A 15,016-nucleotide genomic window follows, 5' to 3' on the forward strand; every position below is an offset into this window, starting at 1 on the left:
ATGTGCCATCAGCTGTTGTTATCAACTATTAATACTTTGATACACAGAATCGTGGTGGAGGTAACTTCATGGCATGGGTTTTCTTCTCAGAGGCAAAAACTTGGAAACTGATCATAACTGGGGAAAAAAATGAAGTGCAAAAAGAGTGAAAGTTTGTATGAAAACTCTGAAAGAGATGGAGGGCTGTATGCTGCAAATATAGAAGTAGATTTACAGAAATTCTGTTGTGGCACTGACAGATAACTTGCATGAGGGTTAATTTCATGTGGTTAGTTACTAACTGTGCATTTTTGCACTGTTCAGTGCTTTTTCACACTATGCCACATCTGCAACATCTTTGGTTTCCTACCACTAAACCCAGTCTTGTCCCTTTACATATTTATCACTTCCACTTACCTGGGTAACTTCTACACCATCTGTTCACTTTTGAACCACAAATACTTACAGGAAAAAAAATTAAAGGGATAAAAAAAACAACTCTCCCCTTTGAAGTGTTTCCTGTAAGTATTTGCTGTTAATGTGAAAGTTTTAAATCCCGTCATCAATCTGTGAGTGTCTGCATTCAGTATTCTTGTATTTAGTATTAGAGTTGTGACATAAATAAGAATTATTAGCTAGATATGAACATGTTATATGGAACATAATAGCACAATAAAAATCTTTAGCCAAAATGTAAAAAAAAAACCAACAACCCCAAAACCCACCACTAACATACAAGTGTACCTGGTATTTGTGGTCCTCTCTTGCTGGAAAGCCAAAGTATTTCTCAGTGAAGGCAGACCCTTTATCGAAAACCAGAATAAAACTGTTAACAGACATGGCATTGTTGTTTTAATTAACACATGATTAATTTAATATTACTTCTTCACTTCATGGTGGACAAATGGTGACCATTAATGACCAATCTTACCGCTCAGTGGAACCCCGACTTACGAAATTAATTCGTTCCCGAGGGTCTTTCGTAAGTCGAAAATTTTCGTAAGTCGAAGCACCCATCTCGCCTTTTGAGTGAACGATAGGCTATAGGCTAATAATTGCTAACAACACTCGAGTGAAACAGCTAAGCGCGAGTACGAAAGCAAAGGGGTTGTCACATGATTCGGAAGGCATTGTGGGCATTGTAGGCATTGTGGGCTCAGCCAATCAGAGCCAGCGGATTTCGTAACACGGGCAAAACACGGGCAGAAATATTGCCCTTCAGTGCCTTCATAACTTGAATTTTTCCTTTAACGGGGTATTCGTAAGTCATAACTATAACTAGTGACAATGTTATTGTAAAGTCTTGAATAAGCTTACCATACAATCTCCAGTTTGTTATAGGAGTGACAGCAATGCCACACCTTAACACAGAGCTGTGGGAAAGGACCAGGAGTGTGGACAAGAAGCCTCCATATGCCTAAAAAAATATAGAAAACAATGTTTTTGTGAGAAAAGAATTAAATAAATAAATAAACTGCTAATTTTTATGCGTGTTTTAATTTCAGTTAAAGAGGCTGTTACCTTTCCATAAACTCCAACTCTGTTGGCATCAATATAGGGCAGCTTTACCAGATGCCTGAGAATTAAAAGAACATTAACTAAATGTCATTTTGTACATAGTTTGTATGTAAATATTATCTGTACCAACACATACTCGAGTGCTGTGAGCTGATCGTGAACGTCAACAGTTCCCAGTCTCTGGAAAACCTCGTGTAAGATCCTCTGACCCTGGCAGCCACTGCCCCGCCCATCCAGATGGGCCACAATGACATCATTGGAACTGACCAGAACAGAGTCCCAGCTCAGGGAAAAACGGTCACTCACAGCCTGACCACCAGGGGTGCTGTCACTTTGGAAGGCAAAAAGAGTTTAGAGCGCCAAAGTTTTCATGAAAGGATGCAAAATAAACTACAAAAACTGAAGAAATAATAACAACTAACCATTATATTTTAAACACCCAATGGCCTCTAAAACATTACTCTTATACTCTTCTGGAGAGGAGGGCGGTCCCTATCTTTAGGTTGGGACTTCACTGTAGTCACTGTATAAACTCATTCTACAGTTCTTAACACTTCAACTGAAGCAGTAAGGCCAAAAATGAGGCATTCTCAAAGTTGTTAAAACAAAGTTACGTACAGGACAAGTAAAAGTGGGTACTCCTTCGCTTCATCCAAAGCTATCGGGACGATTAACTCCAGGCGAAGTGCTGCAAAATAAATCAGTGTTCAGCATTCAGTCCAGAGGAGATTTTGGTGAAGATTCAGAATGAATTTTTATATGCAATGCATGTACATCTATCCCTCAGACTACATCAAAGCTCTGTGCGCTGCAAGGTCAACACATCATTTATTGGTTAATAAAAGAAATGGGAGAAGAACTGAGACTTTAGAGGTCAAGGCAGGTAGCACAAAGCTGGTATTTGAAAAGATTTACATTCGTTTTAGCTTTAGTACATCCTTTAAATGGTACCATTTAATTCAGTTGACAATCAAAGACAGTGTGACTTGAGTCACCTAAGTGGACAGTGCATGGAAGTTTTCTCTTTTTTCTATATAATATCATAATGTGTGATGAGGTCATCAAAGTTTAATTTGATAAATAGAATACAATAGATTAAAATAGAATAGAATAGCCTTTTATTGGTATTGTACATGTACAACAAAATTGTGGGTGCTCCATGCCAACCGATCAGAAATAAAATATAAGCGCCAAGACAGCAGGAATAAATAACAAACAGCAGAAAAATATATAAACTAAAGGAAGATATGTAAAACAAGACAAAATGCACACACTGGACAATAAAGTGCTTGGAAATAGTGCAAAGGACTTGGTTTGAATAGAGTCTGTGTGTGAATAGCCTGAGTGAACAGGGTTACTCAGACCATGGCTCAGATTAGTAGAGTGGGTGGGCAGGTGTAGTGTGGGGGTGGTAGTGTTTGTTACCAGTCCGAATGGCCCAGGGGAAGAAGCTGTTTATAAAACCTGAGGTGTGGGGACTGAATGACCTGAGGCGCCAACCAGAGGGTAGTGGGTCAAATAGGTGGTGGGCAGGGTACAAGGGGTCTCCTATAATCACCCTTATTTCCTAATTATGTTCCGAGTCTGGGGACATATTTATTATGGATTTTACACATATATGTAAACAGAAGGAAGGAAGAAGGAACCAGCCCAAGCAAGATGGTGTAGCTCTTCATTGTAGTATCCTAAATTGAACATCAGAGGAAGATAAAATATGACAGGGAGGCAGAGAAGGCACCTATACTTGTTAATTGGACAGCAAGCAACAGCTAAAACACCTGATAATTGACCCTTATCACCACCGTCACCAAGAGAATAATGCACCAATAGAATAAACCATGCTAGGATGCAAACAAAACAAGAGCAAAAGAAGAAAAACAGGAGTTCAGTAATACTTTTGGAAACAGCTCTTGGAGTGTAAATGATTGAGTGCCAATGCTGAGTATGAAGCTAAATACATCACATTTCTTCCCAATTTAGGAGGACAAAAGCCGTTATTTGGTAATGCTTGCCGTGTTGTGATGCGAGTCAGTGGCGGTCCCAGCCTGTTTGGCGCCCCGGGTGAACACTCCCTCTATCTATAATTGAGTGATCTGCATATATTAGTGCTATTTCTTAATTGTGTAAAATCTCTAATATAATGTATTGTTTGGAGTTTAGTCTGTTACTGTTGCTATTTTTACCATTTCTTCTTGGAGTAACTGTAACCCACATCATTTTCTTAGGGAATAATAAAGTATTGTGATTATGATTCTGATTGTTTCAGGATACACGACCTGCCATTATCCAATGACACATCTGCTTACCTGTATCTTTGGCTCGTCTCTCCTCTTCTTTTCTCTTTTTTTCTAAACTGAGCACCTGATGGCTTTTAACTTTTCTTGTCCATCTTCCATTGGTTTTAATTTTGCACTCCAGTATGAACACCCACCCCCCAACCCGAGGATCACCACAACATAACCTAATAGACCTATACGTTAGTTCACAGATTCGCTTTGTCTAGTGTGTATTTCTATGTAGTGTGTGAATGTGTGTGTGAATGGGTGAATGACTGAATGTAGTGTAAAGCGCTTTGGGGTTCTTAGGGACTGAGTAAAGCGCTATACAAATGCAGGCCATTTACCATTTACCATTCTAGGATTTCGCACAACCCAGGATTCAAAACATGAAGAGATAATGGGCTTGGATTTACAACATTATGAATGAAATGTGCTCTATTTGGAAGCAGCAGGGCTCTCCTCCCCTTTCGACAGGTTGTGTGTGAGACTTTAAATTATCAAACTGTAAATTATAAATTTTAAATTGTTATTGATCCCTTTACCCCTGGTCCTAAAGTGTATATTTATTTTCTTACTCTTCTTATATTTATTGTTTGTTTACGTGCACTGCTGTAACTGGAGCCTCGTCGTCTCGTCTCTCTATATACTCGACTGTATGTAGCGGAAATGACAATAAAGTTTACTTTGACTTCAGCACAGCAGCGAGCAGGCGCACCGAGGGCTCTCGCGCTCACTTTTCGCATACAGAATTTTGAAAAAACATTGGTGCAAATTATAACTCTGTGTCATAATGTCTGGTGTTTCGTGTTTGTTGGTTTGTTTTTATTTAGTTTTGTTTTGCAAGTTGGTTATTAGATACTGCTCCAGCCAGTCAGTGAATCCCCCGCCGCCCCGCCCTCTCCTCCCTGTGCCGCAAGTAGCAGGCGCACCTCACAAATGGAGGGCGCCCTTACTCCCAGCAAATGTGCGATAGAAAGCCGATCAGTGCCTATGCCATTCACAAAATGCGCTGGCTGACGTCGGGGTAGCATGAGTACGAGCAAAATGTATTTTTTTGCCGATGCCCACCACGATGCCGCCCTGGGCAACCGCCCGTGTCGCCCGTATCAAAAACGCTACTGATGCGAGTCATGTATCATCCATCACTAATTCTCTAATTTGACAGAGACTGTTAACATGTTTGACAAGTTTCAGGCAAAACAGTACACTTTTTTTGTTCCTACTGCACGATTGGGCAACTACACTAAGATTAGAGTTGGATGTCTCGAGACCGGTCTTGAGACCACATTTACGTGGACTGGCTCCACTACAGACAGGCATATTGGTGGGCTTGAGGAGATCCTAGAAGTATTCCTTCCAGTGGGAAGCTATGCCATCAGTTCAACTTCCACTATATACAGTATATATACATTGTGGGTGGGAAGTATTGTACAGCATTCTGGCACCTCCTTCAGGTAGTAGGGCCACAAGAAGGCTGGCCCTTGTGGCTCATATGGGCTGAGCCTGGCCCCATGGGCTAAGGCCCAACCACCAGCTTGAGCTCCTCCCCTGGGACTGGCTCCACTGTGGGGCCCCCAATCCTGTACCATACCTCTTCCTGAATTACACTTAGTTTGGCTCTTCACTTAGAAACAATGATGTTTAAAGGGCCCCAAAGCGCAAGTGCATCTTTTCAGACGAACTGCAAAAGAAATTTCCCTCCTACCGACCATAGCTGGACTGGCCATCGGGCATACAGGGCATTTGCCCAGTGGGCCGATGGTGATTTTTTGTTTTTACGGGCCGATGGTTTTGTTGTTGTTGTTGTTGTTGTTTTTGTAACGGTATAAACAATGAAAGGTGGTCTTGGTCTTGTCTTGGTCTCGGATCCCTCGGTCTTGTCTTGGACTTGCCTCAGATCGACATAGTGGTTGGGAGATTTGGAGTCAACAGTATCCATGACACACAACGTAACGTTCGATAATGTGTCGTGCGCAAAAACATCAGCTCTAAGAGCCGTGCTTAGAGAGTGCTTTGTAGTGAATCAGAAGAATCAACTCCCATTGAGCGAGAGCCGGCTCCTCACTTAATTTCCTTTCGCTGCTCAGCTCTCACACAGTGGCTCAGCTATGCTCCAATCCCTCCATATTGTGGCCAGTCACATGTGAGGATATAGGATAATATCATTATGTGAAAAACAGAGAGGGTGAGAGACGCGACAGTCAAGTGGAACGTGCGTCTGTGCTCTCTGTAAGTCAGTGAGACAGTAGACAGCGGTGAGGAGGGCTGTGTGAGTGCATCGCAAAAACACATAAATATGCCCGACACCCATAAACGAAGCAGCATCTGGCTGCAGTTTAAAGACTTTTTTTTGTCTCGGTCTTCGTCTTGACTCGGTGTGTCTAGGTCTTAGTATTGGTCTTGTCTTGGTCTCGATACCCTCTGGTCTTGGTATTGTCTTGGTTTAGGCGGTCTTGACTACAAGTCTAACTAAGATAGTCTGGTAATACATTGTCCTCTGGTGGTGAACATTTTAGTTAACATTTGTAGAAGACAATCACAAAAATAGAGAGTTAGGAATATTTTGATGGCAAGGAATTGCCAAAAATACTCATAAGAATCGGAACTTTTATGTAAATAACGAATAAATTCTTCTTTTGCCACTTTGCAGGCCAGTTATCCATCAATTCATCAATAGAATTCCCAAGCCAAAAAATTCCAAGCATTTCGGGCCTCCTCACATTGGAGCATGTGTGGAACACCTGACCTTGGAGGGATCAAAGAGACATCCCTGTCTGATTTCCAAACTACCTCAACTCACTCAAATTCTTGAAGTGGAGAACAATCACCCTCAGACTGGCTCCACTACAGACAGGCATATTGGTGGGCTTGAGGGGATCCTAGAACTATTCCTTCCAGTGGGAAGCTATGCCATCAGTTCAACTTCCACTATATACAGTATATATACATTGTGGGTGGGAAGTATTGTACAGCATTCTGGCACCTCCTTCAGGTAGTAGGGCCACAAGAAGGCTGGCCCTTGTGGCTCATATGGGCTGAGCCTGGCCCCATGGGCTAAGGCCCAACCACCAGCTTGAGCTCCTCCCCTGGGACTGGCTCCACTGTGGGGCCCCCATTCCTGTACCATACCTCTTCCTGAATTACACTTAGTTTGGCTCTTCACTTAGAAACAATTTGCCTTGGAAGACTCTAGCATGGGCAAATTGCCCCCGTGAACATAGCTCACTAGAGTACACAAACCTCTTCACTTAAATAAGGTGGTAATTTGTGGTGGGGGACACAAGTAATATAATCCGTTTTCAAATTCTGGTGCAGTTATATTTTAGGTAATTTCATTTGTATGACAGCACATGAGACAGAAAATATTTTTTATCCAAATCTACATTGTGTTTATTTTTGATAAGGTATTCAGATTTTCTGTGCCCATTCTTCCTTATTCTTGCCCCCCCCCACCTCTGCATTAAAAAAAAAAAACATCCCTGAGAAAGAGGAAGCGGTTCATGTGAAAAGTAAGCCTGTGATTTTATTTCTGTTTAGCTTTTTTACGATGACAGGATTCCCATCTGACTCCGCTCAGAAGTCCTTAAATATGTATCATGTTGCCTCTAATAGTGAACACAGACTAGAGAAAAGGGAGCCATATGGTGAGCCGTCCCTTCTAATTGATACAATATAGGGCTGTGCTTATGATTTCAGGGCTGTTTCATAATCACCAAACAAAGCTCTGCACCTGTTCACTCTGGTGTGTTTATCCTAAAAAGATCTTGACTACTGAGCTCATGGGGATGTAATTTGCTGGAAACTATCTCAGTTATTGCTTTACATGCTTCTAAGGAAACGAGTTACAGTTACCCTACTTCTTCAATGTCAGACAACTGAGTTTCCTGAACTTGGATGGAGCAGAAGAAGAAATTTGTTTTTCCAAGTGTTGTTATTACTCATTAATTGTCATGGGAGAAAATGTTAGAGTGCAGTGGTGATAAGAAATGTCTACTCATGCATACACAGATAATGAAAAACCAAACAAAAGCTCAAAGATGAATCTGAACAAATCGTTATTACAAATCACAACTTTTGCACATCATTAGAGAGGAATAAAGTTTCTTACCAAAGTTGTTGATTTGTACAGTTCTTCTTTCCCACTTGGGTATTGTCCTGTTTATCAGTGCATTTTTTAATTCTCTGTTATTTTCCAGAATCTTGTGCTCTGCTGGATGACAGCACAAGAAGAATTACTATTAGTTACAAGAAAGCAACAAATATAACATCTATTAAAGAAAGCTTGTGTGTGCCTGCTAATTACTAGGGAAAAGAAACTGAACACTTCAAGAGTACCTCATTTAAAATCTTATTGACACTTATAATTATACCAAGAACAAGAAAATCAACAATATGTCCTCCGGTTCCTTTCATGTGTTTAGATGAAGAATGTTGTTGTTTATCTAATCTTACAGTGTTTCTAAATACACTGAAACAAACACATTTTCTTTCCTGACATCTAATTGTGACCAGTCTGTCAGCTTAGTAAAGAATAATTTTTCACATAATATCAGCAGACAGACAATCCTTGAGTCTGTCTGTCAAAATTACAGTTTTAAACATTACAATAACCTTTATTTCATCTTTATTCCAGATTCAGCACTCTTAAGTAACATACGATTGTTGTCCCCACACATGCAACTGACCAATCGTGTTGTTGTGATGTCTTAGAGCTGTGACATCTTGGAAAAAGATGATTCTCTTTTTTTTATTATTGCTTCTTGAATTGATCCTGCCAGTTTCATGTAGAACTTTCTACTGTCAGCATACATTATTGAATATTTCTTAATCTGCCTGTGTTCGTATTTGAGTCAGTAGTTGAAGTTTGCTTTCATGCTATCTGGTAAAAACGTAAAGTAAAAAGGCTTTCAGAAGTTATATAAAAATATTAAGGATCTGAGGATACATAACAACTTCTTTTCACGGCATATCTACATCATTTCATGACACACTCACTTTAGATAAATCTGTTTGACATTAATTTTCTACAGTTTCTAAGATTCTGTTTAGTACTGAGTCTTTTTCGAAGTCGCAAAGCTATGACATCACAATGACAGTTGGAGTGATTGTCCTGAAGCAGAAATACATGATTCATTCACACTTTGAGGTCCAAGTAATTTAATAAGTTGTATTAATTTCTGTGCACTTTGAACAGTGCACTTTGGACAAATGTTCCACTACATAAAAATGTGAAATGATAATACCAACTCTCAATCTGGAAGTCTGTAGTAGCGGAAGAAGTTGATCATTCCCCAGAGGCTGTTCTGAGTGCCTCTGATATATACTCAACAAAATTTCAAGCACTTAACGCTTCACCTAATTGCATCTTCATGCCCATTTTATAGGTTTACGTAAACCTGCTGAATGATGATTTAATGACTTAGTCTCACAGACTTAATCTGCAAATGTGTGCTGACCAATTAATGCACTTTTCAGACAGGCAAAGTGTACTGACAGTGGAAAAAATCAATCTGTGCTCCCATATAAATGTAATGAGCGAAAGTCTAAATAGTAGATTTGTTTAAGTGTATCTGTGCAGGAAAACTTACTGTTCATATCATGTAGTTTGTGGAGAGTTGTTTGGGGTATTCCAGGTCCTGTAGAAATGTTTAAATATCAGTTAGTTCTGTGTTTTATTCTCAATGTTGTATTTTCCTTAGAAGGACATTGGAAAGAAAGAAGAAAGTGAACACTAGAAAGAATGATAGAATAGCAAATGAGATATAGATATAAAAATAGGCCTCAATGGCATTTTCTTTTACTCCTATAACTGTCATGGTCCCTGGGTCTTTGACCCAGCATTGTGAACCTAATGAGTTTTGTTATCTCTGTTTCTAGTTCTTGGTGTCTAGTTGGATTTTTGCTAGTTCCTTTTGGTGTCTAGTCTGTCCTAGTCTTATTTCTGTATCTCTGGAAGTCAGTTATGTCTCCATGTTTATTTACCTTATGTCTTCCCACTCTTGCCCCTGTACCCAACTTGTCACTTAGATTTTGTTCAGCTGCACTTCCAGGTGTGTCCACTCTGCCTAATATCTTTCTGTATACATATTGGCTGTCTCCCTTTGTTCTTTGTCACATCCTTCCTCATGTTGTGCGTAGTCTCTGTCAGTCTGGTTTGGCTTGTACTTCCTACCCTGCAGCTCCATATTTGTTTTTTCTTTTGTTTTCTTTGCCTTCTTTAACAGCGAAACAAAAGCTGTGATTTTAAGTTTAATTTGTCTACTGACTCCTGCATCTGGGTCCGCTCTCTGCCCCAGTCCATGATAATAACTTAATTATCTTAAGGATAATTCAAACATAATTTAGGTTATCACAAGAGATTGTGCACTGAACACTCAATCAAACATAACTTTGGTCAGGAAACTGGTTTATTTGTCTTCTCCATGGACTCCCTCCAGAAATGGTATAGTAGAGTGACAAACCATTCAATGAGTGCTGAGCAAAAATCTATGGGAGAATTCTAAAGATGCAATGCAACGATGACAGATGTCCTGCATCTGCCTTAGAAAATCCAACCAATGGTCCAAAATGGAAAGATGTGAGCCAATCACGCTGGTTGTCAGATGCATCCATAGAGCCTCATGACCAGGGATTAAAGTAGGATTTGGCAGGTTGGGGAACCCTAAGATGAGGTGTAGCAGAGCAGCATGGGGAAAATAAATATTTAGATATATACTTAGTAACATAATAATTTGTTAAACTCCAGTAGATTTCTTTGTGCACAGGTTGACCTGTGCTTCTACTCCAAAATTCACTGCTCTCTGAGGATATAAGCATTTATGATGTCTTTATGACATCATAAAGCTAGTATAAAAGGTAGAATTTGGTGCATCTAACTAGCATCATTACCTTAAATATAAATTTCTGCTACCCTTGACATACACAGTAACATTGCCCATAAACATCACAGCCTGCTTCATACATTTCGCTAGCAGACACATTTTGTGACAAACTGCATAGCTTGTCTCTGTACAGATTCTCCGTCATTCAGATCAGTGATTCCTAAGGAGCTTGAGATACTGGACTTCTTTAAGTTTCCCCTGGGCTTCTTTAAGTTGAAGATGTTTCCCCTCTCATTCGAGAAGCCTCTTCAGTTCTTAAACTAGAGAGAGAGTCCCAGGAATTTAAACCTTAGTGGAGGTTAAGACAAAAGCTGCTTCATCCCAAGGACAAAGGTCCCAAACACAAGCTAAGCCACATAGTGTATGCTGTGAAGTGCAGTGGGGAGTGCTCAGACCTCTACATGGGAGAAACCTAACATCCACTCCATAAATACATGGCACAACATAGAAAAGCCACCTTGACAGGATAAGACTCAGCTGTTCATGTGCATCTAAAGGATAAAGGTCACTTTTTTCAAAGATCCCAATGTTCACATTTTGGACTGAGAAGACAGATAGTTTGAAAGAGAAGTGAAAGAACCCATGTCCACTATGAACAATGATCTTTGGATAGAGGGTATGGCTTAAGACACCAAGTGTCTGCCACCTACAATGCGTTTCTGAGATCCATTCCCAAGTGCCTCAACCCCCACTCACATCTTGCTTCAGTCCCGTCCAGTCACTTCCTTTCCAAGCTACTTAGACTGCACAGATTGTCATGAGAAGTTTTTGCTAGAGAAATGTAAGAATTGGTAGATATTTTAGGGTAACCAACTGTCTTCTTTTCCCCGGACATGTCCACTTTTCACGTTCTGTCCGGGGCGTCCGGGGGGATTTTCGAGATTGATAAAAATGTCCTTTTCCTATATTCCGACAGAGGACCCATGTGTGAGACGTTATCCCTGAACTGCTGTTTTGTGGGCGCTTGTTCTGCGCTCACAGACGGGATTGACAGCACGCAGCAACGCGCCTAATGATGTTTAAAAGACCCCAAAGCGCAAGTGCATCTTTTCAGACGAACTGCAAAAGAAATTTCCCTCCTACCGACCATAGCTGGACTGGCCATCGGGCATACCGGGCATTTGCTGATGGTGATTTTTTGTTTTTACGGGCCAATGGTTTTGTTGTTGTTGTTGTTTTTGTAACGGTATAAACAGTGAAAGGTGGTGGATTGGCCAGATGTTTGCAGATGTGTAAAAATAACTCTGTTGTTTGGTGGTGTCTATGTCGTAGCTTCCACAGAGGCCAGCAGGCGGATGAGGGAAAGGGGAGACAGGAGGAGGAGAGACTCGAGGCGGCCGCCGGTCCGAGTGTCGGGTGAACTGAACTTCAGGTAAGAAGTTATGACCTGCAGTCTATCTGGGTCAGATATAAACCAAGTTTAGGTGTAGTTTATTTTCGTTGTGCTGACATTTTACAGTCAGTTACAATAACTCGTACTGCGTACTAGCTAGCACGACAGAGTTTCTATACAGCTGGGCCGGTGCTATAATGTTACTGATAGTGATATGATATCAGTTTGGATAGGTGGTGAGAAGGAAACATGAAGATGAAACCAGGAGATGTCCTTAATGAATCATCAGAGCTGAACAGGTGATGGAGAAACAGGGTTACCTTTAAGGTGACACGAATGAGTTGAAGGGAAGTTATTAACTGTTTCTGAGAGACAAATAACACCAGGATCCTTTTCTATGTAGCTGACAGCTGGTAACTGTGGAGGGGCGGGTCTGCTAGCAAAGTTTTGCCAGGGGGGCCAGGTAGGGCATTAACAGGGAAAGGGGGGCTCAAAGAAATACTTTTCTTTCTTATTCTCATTTAAAATGTCTCGCTTTTAATAAATAATTTCCTGAATCTTACAACCAAAGTTTTTATCTGATGTAAAATGTATAGAAATCATACATATACCAACAAGACAGTCTTTATGGCTTTGTCTATAATACCTGGTGGGCCGGTCTCTAGTCAAAATGCACTGGTCAAATTTTTTGTCCCAATCAAGCCTTCATAGCGACCCAGTACTGTTATTTTTTCTTATGCAGATGAAGCATTATTTCTGTACCATTATTTAATTCCAGAGGTTTTTAAGTGGGGTTTTTTTGCACTTGTTGACTTGTAAAAGCCTATATGACATATTTTATTTCATAATTCATTAACTGCACAGAGAAGGCATCTTTTAAATATGTTTAATATGTTTCTTTAAGCAAGTTCTTCATGACTGAGCTAAGTGTCCTCTTTTTTGGAAATCAAAATATGGTCACCCTAAGATATTTGCAATACTTGTTGAGCCTAGATTTCATTATTTTCTTATTAAAAATCAGGTATCTCCATGCTGACAGTCTGCAACATATAAAAAAATTAAGTCACTGACCAGTAATATTGTTAACTGAAGGTGCTGGAACGCCATTGTGAACAGTTCTGTCCCACTTTAACCACCTCTCAATATTTTAGTAAAGTTGAAGTGTAGCTTTTTTTTCATGCTCTTGGTTTGTGCGCATAATGTGAAATAATGAGGTGTATGTCCTATGGAATGAGAAATATGCATTAATAGTAGTGCTCATTGTGACTGTCCAGTCACCTTCGCCTTTACTGAAGCCTCTATCCACATTATTTCATCTTTCATATCATATCATTTTTTGTAAACCTTTTCTTTTCATTACCCCCTAAGAGCATAAAATAAATTTCAGGAAAACTAAACTTTATTTTTTCCCCACTTTGGAGCCAAAATGGCAACTAGAAGAACAGTAAAGATACATTGTAAAGTCACACAGATTCAGCTGCTCAGATATCGTAACCTTGATATAAAGCACTTGGTTATGGTGTTATTGCTACATGCGATACCTCTGCAGTTGAGAAGAACATGCTGATAGGTGGGACTGAGCACAGCATCATAGTAGGAGCATGTTGATTTGAAAAGGGAGCAGGTTAGGCATTCTTTATGAAACGGATCCACACTGGAGACCCTGTTTAAAGAGAACAACATAGCTGAGTGAGAACAAAACAAGTCTAGTATAGATGATTTATATTTTCTGAGTTGTAATCAGTCTTTTTAGCTGCAGACAAAAGATAAAATGAGGAAAAGTAAGACATGGTAATTTAATGAAATGGACTTTCATTCAACTGTTTTAATGTATGACATCAAATTCTTACCCACAAAGAGAAATGACATATTTTCATCATGTTTCTTACACTGATATTATTCACTAGCTTATAAATCATTATCTCACTGCTCTGTCCTGTTCTACAATAGTTTATGGACCCCCAGAGTGCAGAATAAAATCTGTTCATCACAAAGCTAGATTACTGCTACTGCCATGCTTTCATAACAGTGAATCAACTAGAATTTTGGAGATTTGTGTGCCAAAATATAAAAGAAAATGTTGCATCATTTTTGGTTTGATGCGGAGGATGAAAAAGCTACACTTTCCTATCCGTGCATTCACCAAACACTTTGTAAGGATCACTATTCTGATGCTGCCTGGACTGTTGACACCGATCATGTTTGGTTCATGGATTCATGCTGTTTGATACTGACACACCATCTGCGGTCCAGCAGAAATCATCAGACCAGGTTACAGTTTTCACTCTAAAGCTGTCCACTTGAGCTTCACATTTCTGTTCGTAGCTGACAAGAGTGAAAGATAACATGATCTTTTGCTGTTGTAGGCCTTTAACCTCAACTTTGGATGTGTTGTTCAGTTTGAACTGCTTTTTTGCTCACCACAGTAGTAACAAGTAATAATATGACATCCAAAGGCTTCTGTAGCATAGTAGCTTTTCTATCAGTTCCAACGAGTCTGGCCATTCTCCTTCAACCTTTTATAGATGCAACATTCCTATTTTGGATCTTCTGCTCCCTGTATATTTGTGCCAGCAGGCTCAGTAAACTCCTTTAGGCCTAACTGTTGTGGTAGAAATCCCAGGAAATCTTTTTTTTTCTTCAGAAATACACAAAATAGCCTAGTTGACACCAACAATAATACTGCACTCAAAGTACCTAAGATCCATTCTGACTTTAATTTGAAATATAACCAAAACTCATCACCTGTACTGTATCTACAGACCTGTCTCCATTGCATTGCTGATACTTATTGGATGACCGGATATTTGCAGGTGCTTTGGTGTTGTCTAGCGCTATCACCTCAGCATGTGGACTTTTATTTCTTTAATCCATATGCAAGCCACAGTGAAAAATGCCAGTTTTGGTTTTGCATAGGTAACATGGCATCCAAAAGATTTCCAATAGATTTAACCTGCCTGGTGTCCGATGCAATAGTTTTTGGTTAATTGTACAAAGGCCGATCCAACAAGACTGTGCTTCAGTTT

At 40.0% G+C, this 15,016-nt stretch overlaps 1 protein-coding gene across 3 annotated transcripts in view; it reads right to left on the bottom strand.

The window, feature by feature from the left end:
- LOC120730879 (inactive dipeptidyl peptidase 10-like) overlaps positions 1-15,016 on the bottom strand; it is a 138,797-nt gene that overhangs the window by 7,211 nt on the left and 116,570 nt on the right. For 2 of the 3 annotated variants that reach the window (XM_040027447.1, XM_040027449.1), the window contains exons 16-23: positions 13,532-13,653; positions 9,365-9,412; positions 7,885-7,986; positions 2,116-2,185; positions 1,634-1,828; positions 1,501-1,555; positions 1,297-1,396; positions 724-782 (exon numbers count right to left, since the gene is read on the bottom strand). In XM_040027447.1, coding sequence (XP_039883381.1) covers positions 724-782; positions 1,297-1,396; positions 1,501-1,555; positions 1,634-1,828; positions 2,116-2,185; positions 7,885-7,986; positions 9,365-9,412; positions 13,532-13,653 — 751 coding nt within the window. The remainder of the gene's footprint in view (positions 1-723; positions 783-1,296; positions 1,397-1,500; positions 1,556-1,633; positions 1,829-2,115; positions 2,186-7,884; positions 7,987-9,364; positions 9,413-13,531; positions 13,654-15,016) is intronic. The other variant, XM_040027448.1, reaches the window with a different exon arrangement.

This window comes from Simochromis diagramma, unplaced genomic scaffold, assembly GCF_900408965.1.
Source record: "Simochromis diagramma unplaced genomic scaffold, fSimDia1.1 OVJJ01000343.1, whole genome shotgun sequence".
NCBI classification, from domain to species: domain Eukaryota; kingdom Metazoa; phylum Chordata; class Actinopteri; order Cichliformes; family Cichlidae; genus Simochromis; species Simochromis diagramma.